The sequence below is a fragment of the Haliotis rufescens genome, unplaced genomic scaffold, assembly GCF_023055435.1.
Source record: "Haliotis rufescens isolate VD_foot unplaced genomic scaffold, xgHalRufe1.0.p SCAF_15, whole genome shotgun sequence".
Taxonomy (NCBI): Eukaryota; Metazoa; Mollusca; class Gastropoda; order Lepetellida; family Haliotidae; genus Haliotis; species Haliotis rufescens.
In genome coordinates this window covers 3,509,471-3,529,736 of record NW_025963835.1, presented here as the reverse complement: position 1 = coordinate 3,529,736, position 20,266 = coordinate 3,509,471, and the positions used below count along the sequence as shown (strand labels likewise).

The 20,266-nt window shown below is 40.5% G+C and overlaps 1 protein-coding gene across 6 annotated transcripts in view; it reads left to right on the top strand.

Annotated features, from left to right (window-relative positions):
• LOC124134945 (LHFPL tetraspan subfamily member 2a protein-like) overlaps positions 1 to 20,266 on the top strand; it is a 128,842-nt gene that overhangs the window by 100,504 nt on the left and 8,072 nt on the right. The window contains exon 1 of one of the 6 annotated variants that reach the window (XM_046500064.2): positions 4,606 to 9,170. The exons of the other annotated variants lie outside the window; for them this stretch is intronic. Within the exon in view, the coding sequence (XP_046356020.1) occupies positions 8,807 to 9,170 (364 nt within the window). The 5' untranslated portion in view covers positions 4,606 to 8,806. Of the gene's footprint in view, positions 1 to 4,605; positions 9,171 to 20,266 lie in introns of those variants that run through there. 6 annotated transcript variants of the gene reach the window in all.

Here is a 20,266-nt window from a genome sequence, read left to right as displayed (position 1 = left end):
ATCTCATAGGGTTAGAACTATAAAACCGGACAAGAACAAGCAGCCACATGAGCGCGCATGCACGTTGCTATATGCGTGAAATAATCACGAACGCGACGTTAACGCCATTTCATCTCACCCACACATGATCCGGACATTGAACCAAGCGCCTTCCACTCACCCACGTACCATGACGACCGAGGCCTGTGATCCATTGCCATTCCAGCCTAACACTCATTTTTGCTGACAATGCAAATGAAATTATAATAAAAATGTTTTATATATACATTTGATAAGACGAATCGTTTTAACCAATAATATCTTTCAGATAATCTATTAATTTATAGCTTTCATCGTTCAGTTCAGCATATTAGTATACACAGCTGGTATCGTATCTGCGTTGCTCACAACAAACACCTCGTCTAGACTACTTCCCACGTCAAGTGGACGCTCGGTTCGACTTAATTAAATTCCTTATGTAAGCTGTAGTTTCGTTCCGCCAAGTAGATGTACCCTTGTAATTTGTCTAGCTACAAATAACTTTCTTGTTTACACTCTCCTCGTGAGGTGAACATAGCCTGTCTATGCAACACCTTATTAATTTGTAAATTGTTATTAATTGTAAACATACCCCGTCCATACTAAACAACAATTATGTTTTTTCTTAAATATATTTTCTGCACACGTTTATTTGTCATTAATAGGATATCCAAGGTGATTTTCATTTACTCGTATTCTGTTTACGATTGTTTATTTGTTGTTTTACGCCGCACTCAGCAATATTCCAGCTATATGACGGCGCTCTGTACGTAATCGCGTCTGGATCAGGCAATCAAGTGATTGACATCATGAGCATCGATCCACGCAATTGGGATACGGTGACCTGCATCAACCAAGTCAGCGAGCCTGACCACCCGATCCCGTTAGTCGCCTCTTACGACAAGCATAGTTGCCTGTTACGGCAAGCATGGGTTGCTGAAGACCTATTCTATCCCAGATCTTAGATCTGTTTACAATTGACTTAAAAGACGATCGCGAGTTCCATACATTTATAAATTGTTTGGATTAATAAGGTTTTGATTGGAGTTACGCAATGATAAGACATGTTTTACATGATATTAGTAAGGTAATACAAGAAACGAAGTTTGTCAGCACCCTGTTAATCTGGAATCTTCAGATTCGGGACGTTTGTTCACTGTACAAGGGACAAAATAACGAACCGGCAATAAATAGAACCTCGTGTATATCGAAGTTTGTATAGAACAAAATGGATGGACAATCTAGTGACTGATATCATGAGCATCGATCTACGCAGTTGGGATACGCTGACATGCATAAAACAAGTCAGCGAGCCTGACCACCCAGTCGCCTCTTACGACAAGCATGGATTGCTGAAGACCAATTCTAAAACGGATCCTCACGGGTCCATCAGTCCAAAGTGAACACATCAGATTGTAGCCTTTCACTCGGTGACTTGTTTTGTGGATTTCATACTCGAAAGTAAACTACCGGGCAAAAGAAAGTATACAAACATGTTTGTTGGTGGCTAAAACGAAACAAACAAAAAATGGTTATTCGATGCGATGTATTTGATACGGGTATCACAGTTGTGACTTGGACCTTACGTTTGCTTCGTTCCAGCGACTGTTTCAGCTAAGTCACATTTTGACAACATCAAATCCAATTTTCAAGTGTATACTTTTTTTTGCCCGGCAGTGTACTTCTGCCCTTCTTTAGTATCCAGTGTATAATATACTGGTCTTCGTTGTATTATGATACACACCCTGGATACATTCACTACCACGGGAAGAGGCGGAAGCATCTTCATCTCCCGTATCAGTGAGCAGCGGGGTAGTCAAGTGGTTCAAGCGTTGGCTCGTCGCGCTGAAGTCCAGGGTTCGATTCCTCGCATGGGTGTACTACGCGGCGGTCTGTTCCTGGTGTACCGCGCCTTGGTATTGCTGAACTATTGCTACAAGCAGCGTGAAACGTTACCACTCATTCTCTTATCAGTACTTTCCAATTTCTCGAAATGTCTCTCCACGTTAGTGTAATTTGATTTTACGGCTGGTTTAGTATCAAGTTACTCGACTCGGGATCAACAAGAAGCTATGGTAGCGATTAGATCCAGAGTAATTACAATCATACAGTCGAGATAAAATACCCTTGATAATTGACAATGCAGTAATACTAAAAAATAAAAGTAAATATTATTCAACACTATTTCTGTATGTTCCGTTACTTCTTTCAGTCAGTATATATCGACATGACGAAATTGCGTCCTGGATAACAACTTTAAATGCGAAATTTGAAATTATCTCTGCCAAATCTGACGAAACTGTAACAAAACAGTTTCACGGTGTCAAACCCACGTCTTTCCCACATTGTTCCGAAGCTCGTTCTTCCAACTGTTCTGAAATGAGGCCCTTGTGTCACTTCTTCATCCGAGAATGTGCCCGATTGGAGAGATAAGGTCTGCGCGAACGAGATCGTAGGTTATACTGTAGTTATATTGCTAATCGATGAAGAATGTAAAGAAAAAAATATTCTCCTTTTACTAAATCACTCTGCAACGTGTTGAAAATGTTGTGAAAGCAGTCGCCGAACCAACAAAAACAGAAATAATCCCTGCAAATGGGTCTGCTTTTCTTCAAGTCGGCGACAAAAACTTAAATTCAATTAAATAGCTGACATATCGTCGCATCGATTTGCAGTGGTATGCAAGAGATAAAAAGTGGCGCATAGTTATCTCCCCTGAGAGAACTCTTCAGCCGATGGCGATAGAGATTGCGGGACGATTGATGGCGGAACGTCTCCCCGATATACAATTGGCCGTCGGTTTTCAACCTGAACGGAAATCATTGGGAAGACTTGGAACTCGAGCTATTCGTTTCCTATGTTTACTTACTCTGTCTTCTAAGTGTCGCTATCGGCTGACATTTATACAGACAGTCTATCGTATGGAGGGCGATACCAGGACGTCAATCATGTCGTCCCTTCATACCGCGTTTGTTTTAATTAACGCTTCTCATCTTAAAGAGGGTTTCGACCCAGCATCTTATAACCCAACCATTCCAACAAATACCTCTATGCTAATTGACGTTTATGATACAGTTCAATTTATAAATAACTACTTACTTAGAGAGACAATTTCAGCGTCTAGACTGAAGCTAGAAATAGGAACAAAATTCAGGAGCACCGTCGCTCCTTAGCTTAAATTATAAGCCAAAAGGATAACAAGTGGTTCTATTTCAAGGATTTCTATTCTGAAAATGAGCTTTGAAAACTGATTTATCAGAATTCTGAATAGCTACGCCTAAGGTAGAAAATCGAATAGTTTAAACGTTATAATTTAGGTTCATAATTAATCAATCATAAAAGTGTCAGGCTTTAGTAGAATCGATTTGGAATCAATAACACCGTTTATTGTAAAACTCCTGCATGTTTATGAACCATTATAAACATTTAGAGCTGAAATTGTTTAAGACTTCTATTACAGCTGTTTTGGTGAAGACCTGACCCCACGCTAAGGGGTATTCAGGCTTAAAACGTCCCAAATCAATTATGTCCGAAGTAGGCATGTCTCGTAACCGACATAGGCATGACGCCATGAAAGGAAGAATTCACTCTGCTTTTCAGGGAATGTCAATTATTAAATATGCATGAATGATTGTACCAGAGCCGGACTATGTTAAGATATTGTTTTTCGATGCTGGTGCTTTGGTACAGAATTTTTTTTAACCAGGACTGAAAAAGCTCTTAGCCAAAGTGGCTCAAGGTACTCCCTGATTAGATTACGTTCTCATTGATTGTCTTAACGTGTGCAAGTGAGTGTGCACGTTTTTTGCAAAAAGCAGTAAATTGGCTTTTCATAGTGCCACTTCGGATCATTTAACACGTCCACTAGATACAGTTTTTCTGGATCAACTGATCGATTTGCTATCTGTTCCTTATCTTTAAATAATACAGGTTTGGGTGTGGATTAGCAAATAATATACTAATTGAAAAACCAAGTCATCCTTGTTCAACATTGTCCGGGCATGACTTCGGAAATGGAAACACCGTTAATCCTGACGTAAGTTTCCATGAAATTGTCCGGTTTATCAAATGTCCGGCTTAACGTATTATGGATACGGATAAAGTCGTTGTATATATAAATTAAATACTTTCCTGACAGTTACTATCCGGAAAAGCGAGGTTTCCATATTAAAGTGGTCCCGACTAACGGTGTTATGTTGCACAGATGAGGGATACGTTAAGGGTATAAATAATGAGGGGAAATATTGGTATGTGCATCAACACAATTTGACGCATCATTTGGGAAGGAATTCCGTTGAAAGGGCGTTCAGTATTTCAGAGTCCTTGCCGCAATGGTCTCTACGAGCGAAATTTAATATCAGCAGGTAGAACAGTGTTTTTACCAAGAGATATTAAAGTGTGGACGTAAAAAATACTTATTTGGTTTATGGCAACGGGAATGTATTTCATTTTGTTAAAAAACGCACTGTATGAAGTTATTGGCAGATATTCAAGAGACCAATGCCTCGTACTGTTACTCTCGTAACGTCTCGGAAAGTCGCGTCTGTTAACACACTTGTCAGTACACAGAAACTCCTACGGCGTTCGAGAAGGAATTGCAATTAATGTTGTCATATTCCTGCCGACAGGGGGTCCTAAGGTGCGAGTCTTTGACAGAGGAATTGGTAACTACATTTATCAGCAAAAATCGAACGCCAGGGGCACAATCTGTTTGTTTGAAGCCGGCTAAATATCGTCCCGGGCCTGGCATATGAAGACTCGATGCTTCAGTGGTATTGATTGTAAAAGAGAGTTTCGTCCCGGAGTAATGATTGCTGGGGGCAAGGGGAGACGCCGCCCCGTGACTACATCACGCGTCATTACACCGACATCGTCGACAGAGGCCACTCACAGACAGGCAGAAGACTAACGGTTGTGGTGATTGGCATCAAACGTCAACCATTTCAAGTCTGATGTACTTACAACTGTCTGATACCTTGATTAGCCGTGTGGTTCGTTGTTACGTACACGTGGAAAGTTGGCGGTGGTACACCAGTAACATCCATACCTGTCACGTGTACCTCATCTTGAAAGGAGCAGTGATGTAGATTCGGCACCCAGAACAGGCAGGCTACAAGTGGAAAGTTTGTGAGAGTTGATCTGCTGCAGGATCGATGACAGAGGTAATTCATGGGATGTATTTTGACTCACTCGACGATCAACGATACATGTTAGAACAGGCTGCTTCATAGAATGCTTCACAGGCTTTCAAACAGAATGCCTCACAGAGTGCTTCACAGACCTTCTAACAGAATGCTTCACTGAAGGACTAAACTCTGAACTTTTAAACTGTGTGAGGTCAGCCTGTTACCGCATCGAGGTCGTGATCACTCACCTGAGAGGCGGTCCCTAGAGGTGAATAAGAAACAGTTGGTCCTATAACACTTCACTGTGTTTGAAACAAATCTATGTGACGGTTCACCTCTCAAAACGGTCTCTATTTCTGACAGGTCACATCGAAACAAACACCTGTGAAGCCCACATCTGTTTGGAAGTACTTGAACGTTAAATGAAAGCCTCAACCAAGTCCTGAGTAGTACCATCATTAGAAACATTGATGGAAGTAGTTCCTACATTGTGACTCAAAGAAAGCCTGAGACAGTATACCGAGTTTCTGAACAGCCTGACGTGATTCTGGGACGGTTCCAACTTCTTTCCCAGTCAATCTCCGTGTTTTGCCGATGTGTATTGACCCAAGTCGTGCCTCGTGCCCGATGTTTGCCCAGGGTAAGATCTTGAAGGCCTTTGGTCATCGTCGGTCAACATCTGAGGCTGCCTCATAATCCTCAGGAACAGATGTGCCACGACTGTTTTGTGACTTATGAAGATGTGTTGCATCCTAATGTCATCCTGATTCTCTTGAACATTAATACCCAGTTAAAAACAGGAACAAGTGTAAGGCTGGCATTTATATTTTCATAGAAAAAGGTCTCTGGAGAAAATGCGTTCTAAATGCCGTTACTGAACTTGAGGGATGAAGTACAATGTCAAAGGATAAATTGACATTTTACTGTTCAGTAGGAAAGTTAATTTAATTACTCCGAGACTGCGTGAAAGGTCAGATCGTATGCACACTTCCATTCATCCCAACTGAACAAAAGCTGAGGAATCTTAACCCAGCGCCAGACACAAGGAACAACGAGAGTGAGAGAGAGAAACACATTACTACATAAGAAGTGTTTGTTTCCATTCACAGCAATACAGTGGCAGTGCAGAAGGAGATCGAACTTCCCCTTCTGGAGTACTGAGAGTTATCGACCCGTCCGCCCTGGACTAAATACCAGCTTAAGTAATATACCAGAAGGACATCAACAGTTTTTTCCACAGCATTTAAGAAGTAACAAAGCAACTACCGCTGGTAGCCTGAGTTATTGACCAGCCCAGTAAAGTGATTAATACCCTTTCGTGAGAAGAGGGCGAGGACATCGACGTCTTTTGAGAACTTTTCACAATCTGGTTCATTATTTATATCCGGCTAGACAAGCATTGGTTTAAAACCTTTTTGGTCTGTGCATGTTAGAGTCTCGACAGTCATTTGAAGTAGATTCGGCTGAAAAGTGTGTTATCGAAGTGATTTCCATGGTGAGGCAATGTATGTAACATGTGTCTGTGTCATGTTTGAACATCTTTGGAAGTAGGCACGACTATTGTTCAGATTGGAATTGTTACGTCGGAGGGACGGGTACGTTTGGACGTTTTGGTGTTGAAAAACAGAAAAACTGGAAAAAAAACAAGTCTGCTGTTGAAAAACAGAAAAACTGAAAAACAAGTGTTTTATACAGAGAGATGCTTGTACCGAAGATTTGGAGACTATAACATCGTGATGTAATGCTTACACTGGAGATGGTGTTTTAGAATTGCCCTGCCCAGGAGCATCCTGTACCCTGGCATTCAGAGATCACCCTGTGGACCGATATATGTGATTGCAGACCCGATTCACATTATTTTATATTGCTCAACCTTGCATCTGATCATCGAGTACCAGACTTTTAGAGATCATGATACAGATGTATGTGATTCTGTGATCCGATTCCTACCATGTACCCTTTGTGAATGACATGTCTCAATTGACCTCATGTCAGTGTGAACTTTGAAATTCCTTCTAAAAAGGATTTCCATCGATGTTCATTGAATTACTTAACGCCTGATTTATTGACTCATTTAACACCTAATGAATGCTTGACGTTCTGGAGAAGGATATGACACAAACGACCGATCCTGAAAACTCCCTGCTGACATGTGATCGTTGAAATATTAATAACTATTACATTTTTATTGTCTGTGAAGAGCACTACAACATTATCTGCCCGCCAGCAGCATCGGGAGGTACATGCAAGCTGAAGCCTTTAGACGGTGATCATTAAAACCACTCGAAGTTCATATCCTTTTAATGACCAGCATTGACATTAAAGAGCTTTTTAACTTGTCAAGAACCTTGTAGAAATGCCCCTATGAGCAGTATTTAGACTGCTATTGACGAGAGAACAAGTATTAAAGTTGAGGATGCGAAGGTGATAGAAAGGCTTGGTGATAAAACTTGCCGTGTGTGCAATTGGAAACTATCATTTAAGCTTGCGCAGTGTGATTCCTCTTCTTTGCTCATCTCTAACAGTGATATCGGTGGCGTTAACGACAGCATTCGCAACGACATTACCTCCATCTCAGGGGACTCGGGGACGGCAGTCAGGAGGCGAGGGGAAGAATTGCAACTTATCACAGACAACGCCAGTAATCTCAGAAAACAATCTCTTCCCAGCTCATCTAAAAGCGTAAATCGCTCACCCATGCAGAGAAACTATTTGATTTGTTATGTGAGAAAACATTTTGCGAGCCCAATATTTCAGGCTTCCCTCCGAGGCTATCATCATTAACTGTGGGAGTTATTAACCCGCCCCGTGAGCTGGAAAACAGTTAGAATGTCACAGTGAGTACATCGTTATTATAACAGGACCCGGATCGATATTACTGCGCCATCGAACCTTTCAGAGTTCAGAGGTCAAGTTTGGCAGTAATTACGACGTCCTTCCGCAAATAGTGCCCCACTTGGCGGCGTATGTGGAGAGAAAGGTCATATCCCTGCTCATTCACTGGTGATTTATTCTGTTCACACTAAGCATTTAGCCTCGTATAGACCTAATTGCCAGAACTTCACTCAGCTCTGTTTCCGTGGGACATATATCATTCCGGATCCCAAGTAGAGCCTTCTGTAACATCGCATTTACTTCGTACGACTTTTATACACCACTGAGGGAGGAGGATCTGGTTTTATTACATGATACAATCGGGATTTCGTGGACTCACTGACGTTTAAGAGTTGTTTGTCAAGCGTCCAATTCACTTCTGGAGTATTGCCGTGCGTAAGGACTATTATTACCACAGGCAACTGTGCTCAAGTCGAAAGAATATACTGGAGCTAACAAATCATAGGTCATGCCATATTCACGAGAAGGAAATAAAGTACAGATTAACTATTGAATCGATACACAGACTGCCAATTTAACGCTCAAATTGTGACGTCATTTCCGAAATCGGCGACGTTATTTTGCCAGCGGAAGCGTTGCTACATGTAACGTTATCGGTAGTGAAAAGGTCTGTGACGTTGATATCCTTCCGCCAGAATGGTATAAGTGGCCCATTGACCATGATGAATTGGATGTCTTTATGAACGGTGCCATCATAACTACAGCTTGGCAGACACCTGACTGCTCTCAGCTATATTATAGTCGGCAGGATTCTTTAACTCAACAGGATGCCTTCACCAATTCTCCTCATATGGGTTTTACTCTCAGTCCTTGTGGCGGGGACGTGCACGTTCAGTTTTCTACAACCTTTCTGGCTACTTCACCACGACTTCAGCCACGCTTTCGGCATGATCAGTTACTGTTTCGGCGACACCAGGTACGCCAAGTCGCGTGAGGTATGTCGCTTCTATGGCGGAACTTTCAGCATGGGCCGGGTACCAGTAAGGGCGTGGCAGGCTTCGTGTGTTCTCTACGGTGGAGGGTGTGGACTTATCAGCCTCAGTGCGTTCGTGTCCGTGTGCGTCACATGTCTTCCACGTGACTATCAGAAGTCCATGACCCGAATTGTGGGATACGTACAAACAGTAGCAGGTAAAGTTCGTGATGCACGTGCAGCAGGGAATGTTCGTGGAGCACGTGCAGCAGGGAATATTCATCCCGCAATAATAGCAAAGAATGTTCGTGATGCACGTGCTTACGTCATATTCCTTGAAACACTAAATTGTTCATGTCGATTTTAACAATCATGAAGATCCATGTACATCTATATAGATAATTTGAAAAATCAAATTCATAATAATCAACGAAATATCAATATAGTTTTGTAACATGAGAAATATGGCTTCAAAATGAGGTAGGAAAGTTAATTTGAAAAAGGCTTGTATTGTATTATTTTTCCAATAACACAACGGTTATTATCTGCTGTGGGCGTATGATAACGACGAGAATTGATTAGCAGACACGTTTTCAATTTGTGAAACAATTTAAGAGTTTTATTAAGTGTTCTCACAAATGATATCCGTTCTTTACATACTTTCGTTCTTAAGGTGAAATAAACCACCACTATTTTTCTTTCTCTTGACGAGTGTCCATGACATTTATTTCACTGTTGGCTTCGGGTTTATTTCCAAGAAACACATTTTAAATCATTCAGATTACAGTAACAATAAATCATTGTCACAGCTAGATGATAGTGTTACAACCTTGTGGCGATAAACGTATTGATAGTTGGGATAAACATTTTAGAAAAACAAAATTCAACAAATTGGATTCGGATTGACAAGTTGAAACTCTTTTAAACGCCACATGACGTCAACCAATAGCAAGTCGGGTTGATGGGTGTATCGGCTAGGAAGGATTGGTCGCAGTTTGACAACGGGGTCAGTGTTTAGAACCTTTGAGAAGGAGGATGAAAGAATTTGTCAGGGAAAATCAAGACCGAATCTAAACATACAACATGAGGACCAATGTACTTTGATCCTGCTTTTGCCAATCAATCTTGTCTCCACATCCTGTGTAGCTGTACGGTCCCTGTTCCTCTGTGAATATACATTGTTGCAGCTCAGTTTGAGAGAACACAATAATATTTCTCATTTCCCTTGTGGGTTTCGTTGAAGGGCAAAATAAAACAACACCGACAGTGTATAGTTTGGTAATGAATATCGATCCTGGAGTGTCGGCTATTGAGAAACATCTATTTCCGCAATAGCGACCATACTCCCATACCTCCTTTAGGGTGTGTGTTGGGAGGTTGTGTTATGTAATACCTAGAACATATGGATATTTGGCCACTGTTATGTATTACCTAGAACATATGAATATTGGGCAACTATGTAATGTTAATACCTAGTGTGTGTGCATTTTTGGCCCCTGTGATATGTAATACCTAGAACATATGAATATTGGATGGCTGTGTTGTATAATACCTAGAGAGGATGTATATTGGGCCCCTGTGATATGTAATACCTTGAACATATGAATATTGGATGGCTGTGTTGTATAATACCTAGAGAGGATGTATATTTGGCCCCTGTGATATGTTATACCTAGAACATATGAATATTGGATGGCTGTGTTGTATAATACCTAGAGAGGATGTATATTGGGCCCCTGTGAAATGTTATACCTTGAACATATGAATATTGGATGGCTGTGTTGTATAATACCTAGAGAGGATGTATATTGGGCCCCTGTGATATGTAATACCTAGAGCATATGAATATTGGATGGCTGTGTTGTATGATATCTAGAGAGGATGTATATTGGGCCCCTGTGATATATAATACCTAGAATATATGAATATTGGAAGGCTTCGTTGTATGATATCTAGAGAGGGTATATATTGGGCCCCTGTGATATGTAATACCTAGAACATATGAATATTGGATGGCTTCGTTGTATGATATCTAGAGAGGATGTATATTGGGCCCCTGTGATATGTAATACCTAGAACATAGGAATATTGGATGGCTGTGTAGTATAATTACCTAGAGAGGGTATATATTGGGCCCCTGTCATATATAATACCTAGAACATATGAATATTGGAAGGCTGTGTTGTATAATACGTAGAGAGGGTGTATATTGGGCTTGTTATATGTAATACCTAGAACATAATTATGAATATTGGATGGCTGTGTTGTATAATACCTAGAGAGGATGTTTATTGGGTCCCTGTGATATGAAATACCTAAGGAGGGTGCGTTTTGGCCGTTGTGTTTGTAATACGAGAGCGAATGCTTATTGGGCCGCTGGTTCATGTAGTACCTAGAGTATATGTATATTTGACCGCTGTTTTATGTAATACCTTGAGAGCTTGATAATTCCTAGAAAGACTATCCATGAGTAACGGATTCAGCATTAAAACTATGGTTACTAATTGGAGAAATATTAAAATCAATAACCCAAAGTACACCGAGGTAAATTATTATTGAAAGAAAATATGCATGATAATATCAAACTAATTTGATTTCTGCTTGATAATTTAGTTAACTTTACTCTTAATTAATACGCCAATCCAAGCGGTTTAAATATTCCATAAATCAAGTAGCATGCCAGCAGTCGTTTGTTCGTTCCAATTAATAGCCGCAGGTTGCATTATTATGTCATGGTGTTCCTGTGCAGATGTCCAAGAGAACCCTGGCAGTGTTTATCGCTGTGAGGGCCGGCGGGAAAGCCTCGTTGTAAAAGCGTTGGCTCGTCACAACGAAGGACCGGGTTCGATTCCCCACATGGGTATAATGTGAGAAGCCTATTTCTGGTGTCCCACGCTGTGATTATGATAGAATATTGCTAAAAGTGGCATGAAACCTTACACACTCATTATTATCCCCCGCCACGAAGTGGAAGGGGGATATAAAAATGGGTGCTGTCCGTATGTCCTTCCGTCCGTCCGTCCGTCAAGTTTCGTTTCCGGGGCAGAACTCAAAAACCGTTAGAGATATCTTAACCAAACTTGGCACATAGATAGCTTGGGACTTTTAACAAAATTATTTTTCGAGTTTCCATACCAACGACTATCTTATAGATAGATAGATGGGGATTTTTGAAAAACATATTTTTAAGTTTCAGCAGCATCTTTTTACTTGGACTGAAAATTGCTGTTGTGCTCATTTCCGGAGCAGAACTTGAAAACCGTACAATATGTCTTCACCAAACTTGGCACATAGTTAGGTCCAGTGTTGAACTGGTGCATTTGATAGATTCTTTTTCAAAAAAAGTATTTTTCGAGTTTCCATAGCAACAAGTTTGACTTGAACTGAAAATTGCTGTAGTGCTCGTTTACTGTGCAGATCTTGAAAAGCGTACAATATTTCTTCACCAAACATAGATAGGTCTAGTGGCGAACTGATGCTTTTGACAGTTTGGGATGTTTTCAGAATGTTTCCATGGCAAGAAACTGGACTTAGGCTCAAATACATGTGGCATTCGTTTCCAGAGCATAACTCTGAACCGTTTACACATTCTACAAAAACATCCATGCAGGGTTGTCTTGGAACCGCTACCATAATTGTCTTATTGAAATGTATACCACTTGACTTGAAATTTAAAGCCCAACCTTGTCAAGTGTATACAATGCTCAGTAGGGTCAAATCAAGGAAAGACTTACAGCTTGTAGGTTTTAATGAACACAAATTGTAGAAAAAAAACAACAACATTGGATGAGATGTCTAGAATGCGGAATGAAAGACTGTTCACCTGGACACACCCTGTAGAGAACAGTCATGGTGATGGACTCAAGGTGGCTCACTTGAATGTTCGATCCATCAGTGCTCATTTCGAAGATGTGAAGAATGATAAGTTTGTCGGTGTGGTTCATGTTTTGTGTTTCACAGAAGCTCACATCAATGATAACAGTGAAAGAGACCTCCAAGGATCTCAAGTCTATCCAGGAGACACTACGCATGGTATAGCTGTGTATGTGTGTCACGAACAGCATCCTGCTATGTGATGTAACCTCATCTCACAATGTTGAATACATTTCCTTTTTTGCTGGCAAGTTCTGCATTGTGTGGATGTTCCTCCAAAAGTGTCGTGGACACGGTTGTCGCATTCACTTACTGATTTCATGCAGAAACGTCCGGATCTCACTGAGCAGCACGAGCAATGTGAACATGTTACAGGGGATTTCAACTGTGATCTGAGTGAAAAACTGAAATTTGAAAATGACTGGTGCTGTACTTTTAATGATATGAATTTACCAGTGTTATGATAAAAATAATCGCTAATATTTACCAATTAAAATGCAAGGGCATGGTTTGATTAACGTGGATGCTCTTCATGGTCAAATTGTATTGTGCACTTTTGCACACATCTAATTGTCTGATGATAACTTCCCACTCGACATAATGGCGTGACTCGATCCTTTTATCACCGTCTTCGCCGTGCTTGTGGTTTTGACACAGAGGTCCATCCATGGTGCGAACCAGAGTATGTAGAGGGCGTCATGGAAAATAATAAAAACAAAATTCTTTGGAATAGGCCCGTATGCAGCCTCAGACCAATCCAGGCCAACAAACCATATCTTGTCCATTTTGATAAAGCCAATGAAATCATTTATATCATTGAATTTTCTGTCCTAATGTGATTCAGGAAAAACATGACAAATATGCAGACCTCGCTTTCGAAACGTCACGCTTGCATTCCAAGTACCAAGATTTCCGACTCCCCATTGGTCTCGGTGCCTTAGGTTTGGTACCTCCAAATCTGTTGACTGACATTGGGAGAGTACCCTTTGTTCCTGCCAGGAATACAGCCCTTCTGACAATCTGGGTAATGCAGAAGGTTGCAGTGTTGGGGAGTCTTCACATTCTCCGAATAGTTATGTGTGGGTTTGACTAGGCAGCCCTTCCTGGGAGAAGTCCCATTCGCTGTCTGGGCTGCGTGTAGAGGGGGCAAGGGCCCTGAGCTGATGATGAGCCTAACTCGCAATAAAGTCAAGGACAAATACTTATGCTGTACTTGTCCTTTAGTATTCTTTTGGTGTTGTTGATTGGACGAAACGAGACGTTCAGGGTATTGACACCTTCACACGAAGAATCATGTCAGACAATAGATCCCATCACCCTCTTCCCTCCATCGCTTATATTTACCAGTTATAATGGGAGGGCGTGGTTTGATTAACGTAGAGGCTCTTCGTGATAGAATTGTATTGTACACTTTTGGACACGAATATTTGTCTGATGATCATCTTGTCAAGCATGTCAAGACCCATGATGAAAACAAGGCATTCCACAGTTTTCGTAAACAAGCCAAGGATGTGGGACATAATCTCAATGTCAGTGTTGATTTTGTTGATGGTTCTGTACTGCTGGACGGTACAGAAATGAGTGTCAACCAAGTGAAGTGCCATATCAAGTCAGCCCAAACTCATTGACTATGTGCAGTGTGTTGAGAAGATCAGCAGCCCTGCAGAGTCCTTTTGCATCAAGATGTAAATATGAAATGTAGATTATGCAATGAATTTAATGAGACTGTCCAACACATTGTCAATGGATGCCCACCTTTGGCACAAACACAGTATCTTAAGCGGTCGCTCGATCTTTTATCACCGCGTCTTGCCATGCTTGTGGTTTGACTAAGAGGTCCATCAATATGTACAAATTTCTTTGAAATAGGCCCAATGATAATGGTTACAATATATGTATTATTTCCAATATATTCCAATTTCACGGAAAGTAAATACACTGAGGCGGGATAAATACATAATTAATTCCGGTTATGTATTCTGTGTTTTAATGCAATAGAGAAGAATATCATTAGATTATGTCGCTCTTCAAAACTGACACTTTGTTTTAATGGCGGGATATTTGACAGATATATACTGCCTCATGATCTGATCGAAAAGTAGGACAAATGAGAGTAAAGCGATAACGGTCTTCATTTTTATTACAAGTGAAGTAAAGTTATAAAATTATATCATAATTCAACGAGTGAGGGATTATTCTTACGCCGCTTGAGTTATTTTGCATATAAACTTCATTTTTAATAGGTTTAGAAATTCTTTGTACCGTACGCTTATTGCAATGTGGAGAGAGGTGATCATGTCAACATATGAAACCGATGTTGACATTGACTTAAACAAAGTGTCTTTGCGTGCGAAAAGTAATAACCCTTGCGTTTCCAATGAGGACACCAAATAACGCAATTGTCAACCAAATCTCTTCTGTTGGAAATGACAACACCGATTAAAAAAATTTATATTTTATCGTCACTATTTCAAAAACAGTCTTGCGTTATGTTTCCATTCCCAGTACAAACAGATTAAAGATTAACTGGAAATAATTTTTAGACTTCGTACGGTATAGTTTTGCGGGTAAATCCGACACTTGAAGCTGATGAGGACAAAATAGCTGTAATAGCCCATTAAGTTGATAAAGAACCCCTTACTGTCGAAACGCAAGAAACAAACGGACCTGCCTTTTGGAATGCCCAACAATGATGGCGGGCGTCACGCAATCATTTATTAAATTTACTACCGATTAAGCCGCGAATTGATTCGATTCGGCTTTCTATGGAGGTCCGATGGGGGGAGTAAGTCCTTTCGGGGCTTGGAATTAGTTTGGCGTGCAGTAAAACGGCATGACAGTATGTCAGGCTTAAAACCAAAATCTTGTCCAGAATCCCATGGCACGTGAGCACGCGACTTTGAACACTAATCATCAATATAGGGAGTAATTGAAACTTGGCGTATTTCCTTGAAATAGTCAATTGTGGGCAAAATTCTTGGTTGATGTTGGTAATCAATAGTTCAAAAAGTTTTGCTCCACCGGCAGAATTATGATATTTTAAGAATTTATCATTTTGAAAAATACGATGGTTTTAATTTCGTAAAAGATTGTGTCAGTTTTAGTGTTGCTTCTGAAATTTCAATAATTGCGGGATTATTTGTGTCGAATTATTTCCGCTAGAGATATTGCCAGGCGATTATCTTTGACTTCATTGACAGTCGTCAATAGAAAATCTGTTTTTTATTTTTCAGGAGATTTTTTACATAAAGACAAGCAATCCGTATTCACTTCCTGCGTTTCGCATGAGCCTAAATTATTCATAATGGTTTAAAGCGGGCAGATATGGGTTTTGTTATAACACACTTAATGATGAGTAGTAGCATTTGTGCCTTCAAATTTCGCTTAATGTAAAAACTTTAAAAGTGAACGCTCTCTTTCACGTTGAAAAAAGTTTAAGTAAAACGAAACGAAAGGCTACTTAGAGGATTTAAGTTTTCAGGGGTCTTTTTGCACATGTTTATATCCCTAATACCAGCAGTATGGCTTGCTCTAGCTTACCTCAGCTTTTACAGGGTGAACAGTAAGAATATATGTATAGTTTTCCGTTGTTCTAGGGGAGTGTAGATATGAGACTGTGTATGTATAAGTAATAGTTGGTTGGTTTGTTGTTTTACGCCGCACTCAGCAATATTCCAGCTATGTGACGCCGGTCTGTAAATAATCGAGTATGGACCAGACAATCCAGTGATTGATCGCATGAGCATCGATCCACGCAATTGGGATCGATGACAAGCTTCAACCAAGTCAGCGAGCCTGACCACCCGATCCCGTTAGTCGACGAGCTAAGTCGCCTTTTACGGCAAGCTTGGGTTGCTGAAGACCTATTCTACCCCGGCTTTTCACGGGTCTGTATAGGTGATGGAGAAATCACTCTTTGATTCGGGATGAAGAATCATCGAGCCCCGAAAAACCGAGTTGATTCTACTTCCGGAAGGGGGCACGGGTGGCCAAGTCGTCTAAGGCGCCGCGATTCGCTGTGCAGAGTTGCGTCCCTAGGGCACGCCAGAAACCTATGATTGTGATTTCGAATCCCGGTTCGCCCCGATTATGTTTCTAGGTTTGTCAGCACCATACCCGTGCTCGTGGGTTTCACCGAAGTGGTAAACGTCTGAGACCTGCATCACTTCGGGCTTTCCTCCCACATTTAGCTTACACGCCGTGATATAACTGGAATACTGTTAAAAGCGGCGTTAAACCAAACTCACTCACTCACTCACTACTTCCGGAATGAGCATATTCGAGTGATTTCTCCGACTTAACCCTTGTGATGCCAGAGAGGGTGTATACTGTCTCTAGAATGTCTGCATAATGACCTTCAGTTGCCTCAGACACCTAGTGTCATCACTGATGTTGACGTGACCTGCTCCGGTGCTGCATGTTCCCAGAGGATGCTGATACTGATGCTGGTCTCTGCTTCACTAGAGTAAAGGCAGCCCCAAGGGCGGATGTTTCCATCATACCTGCTCCTGGGTCGACGGGGGCGTTGGTGATGGTCCATCACTGGCTTGTCTGGTCGATTGTTTACATGCCGCCGTCGTGTGCAGGAGTACTGCTGCGCAACGTCAGGCAACACACACATACTTTCTTATGAAATTGTGTGAATAGTTGATGCTACTGGTAGAGCAGGACATGCTTCCCCTTTTCAAGAACACCTGGTGTCATATTGATTTTCAGTGATCCATTTATATAATTTTTCACCCTACTGGTTGTTGGTTGGTTTGTTGTTTAACGCCGCACTCAGCAATATTCCAGCTATATGACGGCGGTCTGTAAATAATCGAGTCTGGACCAGACAATCAGGTGATTAATATCATGAGCATCGATCCACGCAATTGGGATCGATGACATGCATCAACCAAGTCAGCGAGCCTGACCACCCAATCCCGTTAGTCGCCTTTTACGACAAGCATAGTCACCTTTTACGGCAAGCATGGGTTGCTGAAGACCTATTCTACCCCGGAATCTTCACGGGTCCCGACTGGTTGTTCTCCTGCGTTGACTTTAGGAAAAAATGTCTATAGTGCTTGTTCAAAATGACCTGTGAATTTCTGGCTCAGAATAAACTGCAATAACAATAGCGTGACGCCATCATAAAGGTTTAATTACAAAGATACTATCGTGAGCATAAAGACGCCCACTCGTCTTTGACAGTATTGTGAAACCTCGAGCTCGTCATCATATCGATTTATCCTAAGATCCAGACAAGCGAGGTGTCAATGTAAGAATTTTATATCGGCTTAATGGTAAGTTTAGTTCGAGATAATGAGAGTATCGCTTTGTATGGTGTACTGCCCGTTACCGTACAATAGCGACCGAAACGCTGGCCAGAGATGGGCGTGGACTTCAGCGAGTGGACATCAAAGAAGGGTGGCCATTCCTATGACCTTATAATTTCGTAACCGATCGATATTCAAAAAATCGATTCTGATCACACTGGTCACTGTGTCATCACATCGATAAACACTCTCTCACACAGTCGAGGATATGGTTTTATTCCGGTTTCGTGTGGCACAATTCCTTTCAATTATTAGCGACAAAATACTTTCATAAGTCATAAGGCATCTCTTCTAAAACCGGAGTCAACTGCAGGATTCCGACTGTATCATGAGCATGTGTTTATAAACCACTGATGAATGACAATGATAGTCATAACACCAGAATTTCGCGAAAAGGTGAGCGTATCCTGCCCCACCGTTGGCAGCCGTCACAAACTCATGCAAAGGCAAGTCAACCCTCCGCCTAAAAACATGGGAACATATGGTATCATCTTTGTGTGTGATGCGCCATATTTGGAAATGTCCTTCAAATGTTTAAACATATTTTAAAACCAGCCCAACCCAGCTCCTTGAGTTTTTGACTATCTCAGTATTATTGCAATACAATTAATCACACGGATAAAAATTATCACAATCCAACAGAAATTATTAAGCGTTCATAAATGGCTTTGAAAATCATATAATGTATTGTCTACAATAAATAGATTAATTATCTTCAGATAACAATCTTACTCAAAGTTAGTGAGATGTGTTTTATGATCTTATGATAATATTAATCACGGATAGTTTATTTTCACGTGCTTTATGAAAGCCAACGGTGGGGCAGGATATGCTCACCTTTGAGCGAACACCTGGTATCATCACTATTTGATAGGGATTCACAAACACATGCTCATGTGGCCTCGTAGAATCGTCTCTGCTTTTAGTAAAGATTTCTTATGAATGTGGAAAGAGTTTGGGCGCTTTTATTATTATCTCAGATAATATTGCGTAATATTCATCCCAATCATGACACATGTTCATTATTTTATCATTTTCTGAGTCATGGATATGGGTAAACACAAATGTGAAAACACACTGCAGCCATTTAGTCCATACGATACGGAAATAGAAATAAGTTTAAATATGGCTTTTTATATTTTTGTGAAAATCAAAAATATTCTTTTTGCAATGTAAATTAGAAAAAATTAAAATGCATTTGTGTTATCAATGAAAGCGAGATAATTTCCAGTAATGGCGAAATATGCATCGCAACTTCATTATATATTTTTTTGTAATTTTTTACATTTTCATGATTAATATCTCACAGAGACTGAATAAAATAAATCAAAAGGATGGTCAAAACGATCGACGCGCATCGTCATAATTGCTGTTGAGAGACATAGTGGTCACGGGGGATCATTTTAGATGTATTGTACAGCAAACATGGCCGCGGTTTGGTGGTAGTTTAGCCCGGCTCCCTACAGGACTACAGTAACGATGTCTCTTCACATTATCATTCGTCAAAACTGATTACATGTAATACCTCGACTGACAATAGCACAATCCCTTCCTTCAACCAGCCTCATTCTTTAAAATTCAAAATCTCGTTAGTAATACTCGAGCTAACTTAAACAGGCAGAGTAATTATACGGCAAGAGCTCTCCAAAAATATCTGATTACTCCCGTGAAACCAAATATTCTAAATTTCAATTGAAACTATTTTTTTTATTTTAAAAGTTTCTTTAAATAATCTTTAATCAGCCGTTAACTCTTGCAAAAAAAACACCGCAATCCTTTCAGCAGATCAGTACACATTCAGCGACAATAAACACTGTTCAAATTTGACCAAAAGATTTATCAATATTAGGCTCTTCCAATCTTGCATTGAAAATTAAAGCTTGGTTGATCAATTTCCCTCTGTTTGTCCGAAGCTGCAGAATATCTTGATATTATGTTTTAAACGCGGCTGCCCGCGAATTATGCAGGACTTGAAGAGAACTGTTTGGCCATTTTGTTTTATTGCACTCGCGATCAAACGAATTTGAGGAACGGTTTTGCTTTGATTTTTTTCTAAATCACTTTCGTATTTTGTTTTAATTCTTATTTATTATTGTGAAATGTCAATAGGAAATCAAGAAGAG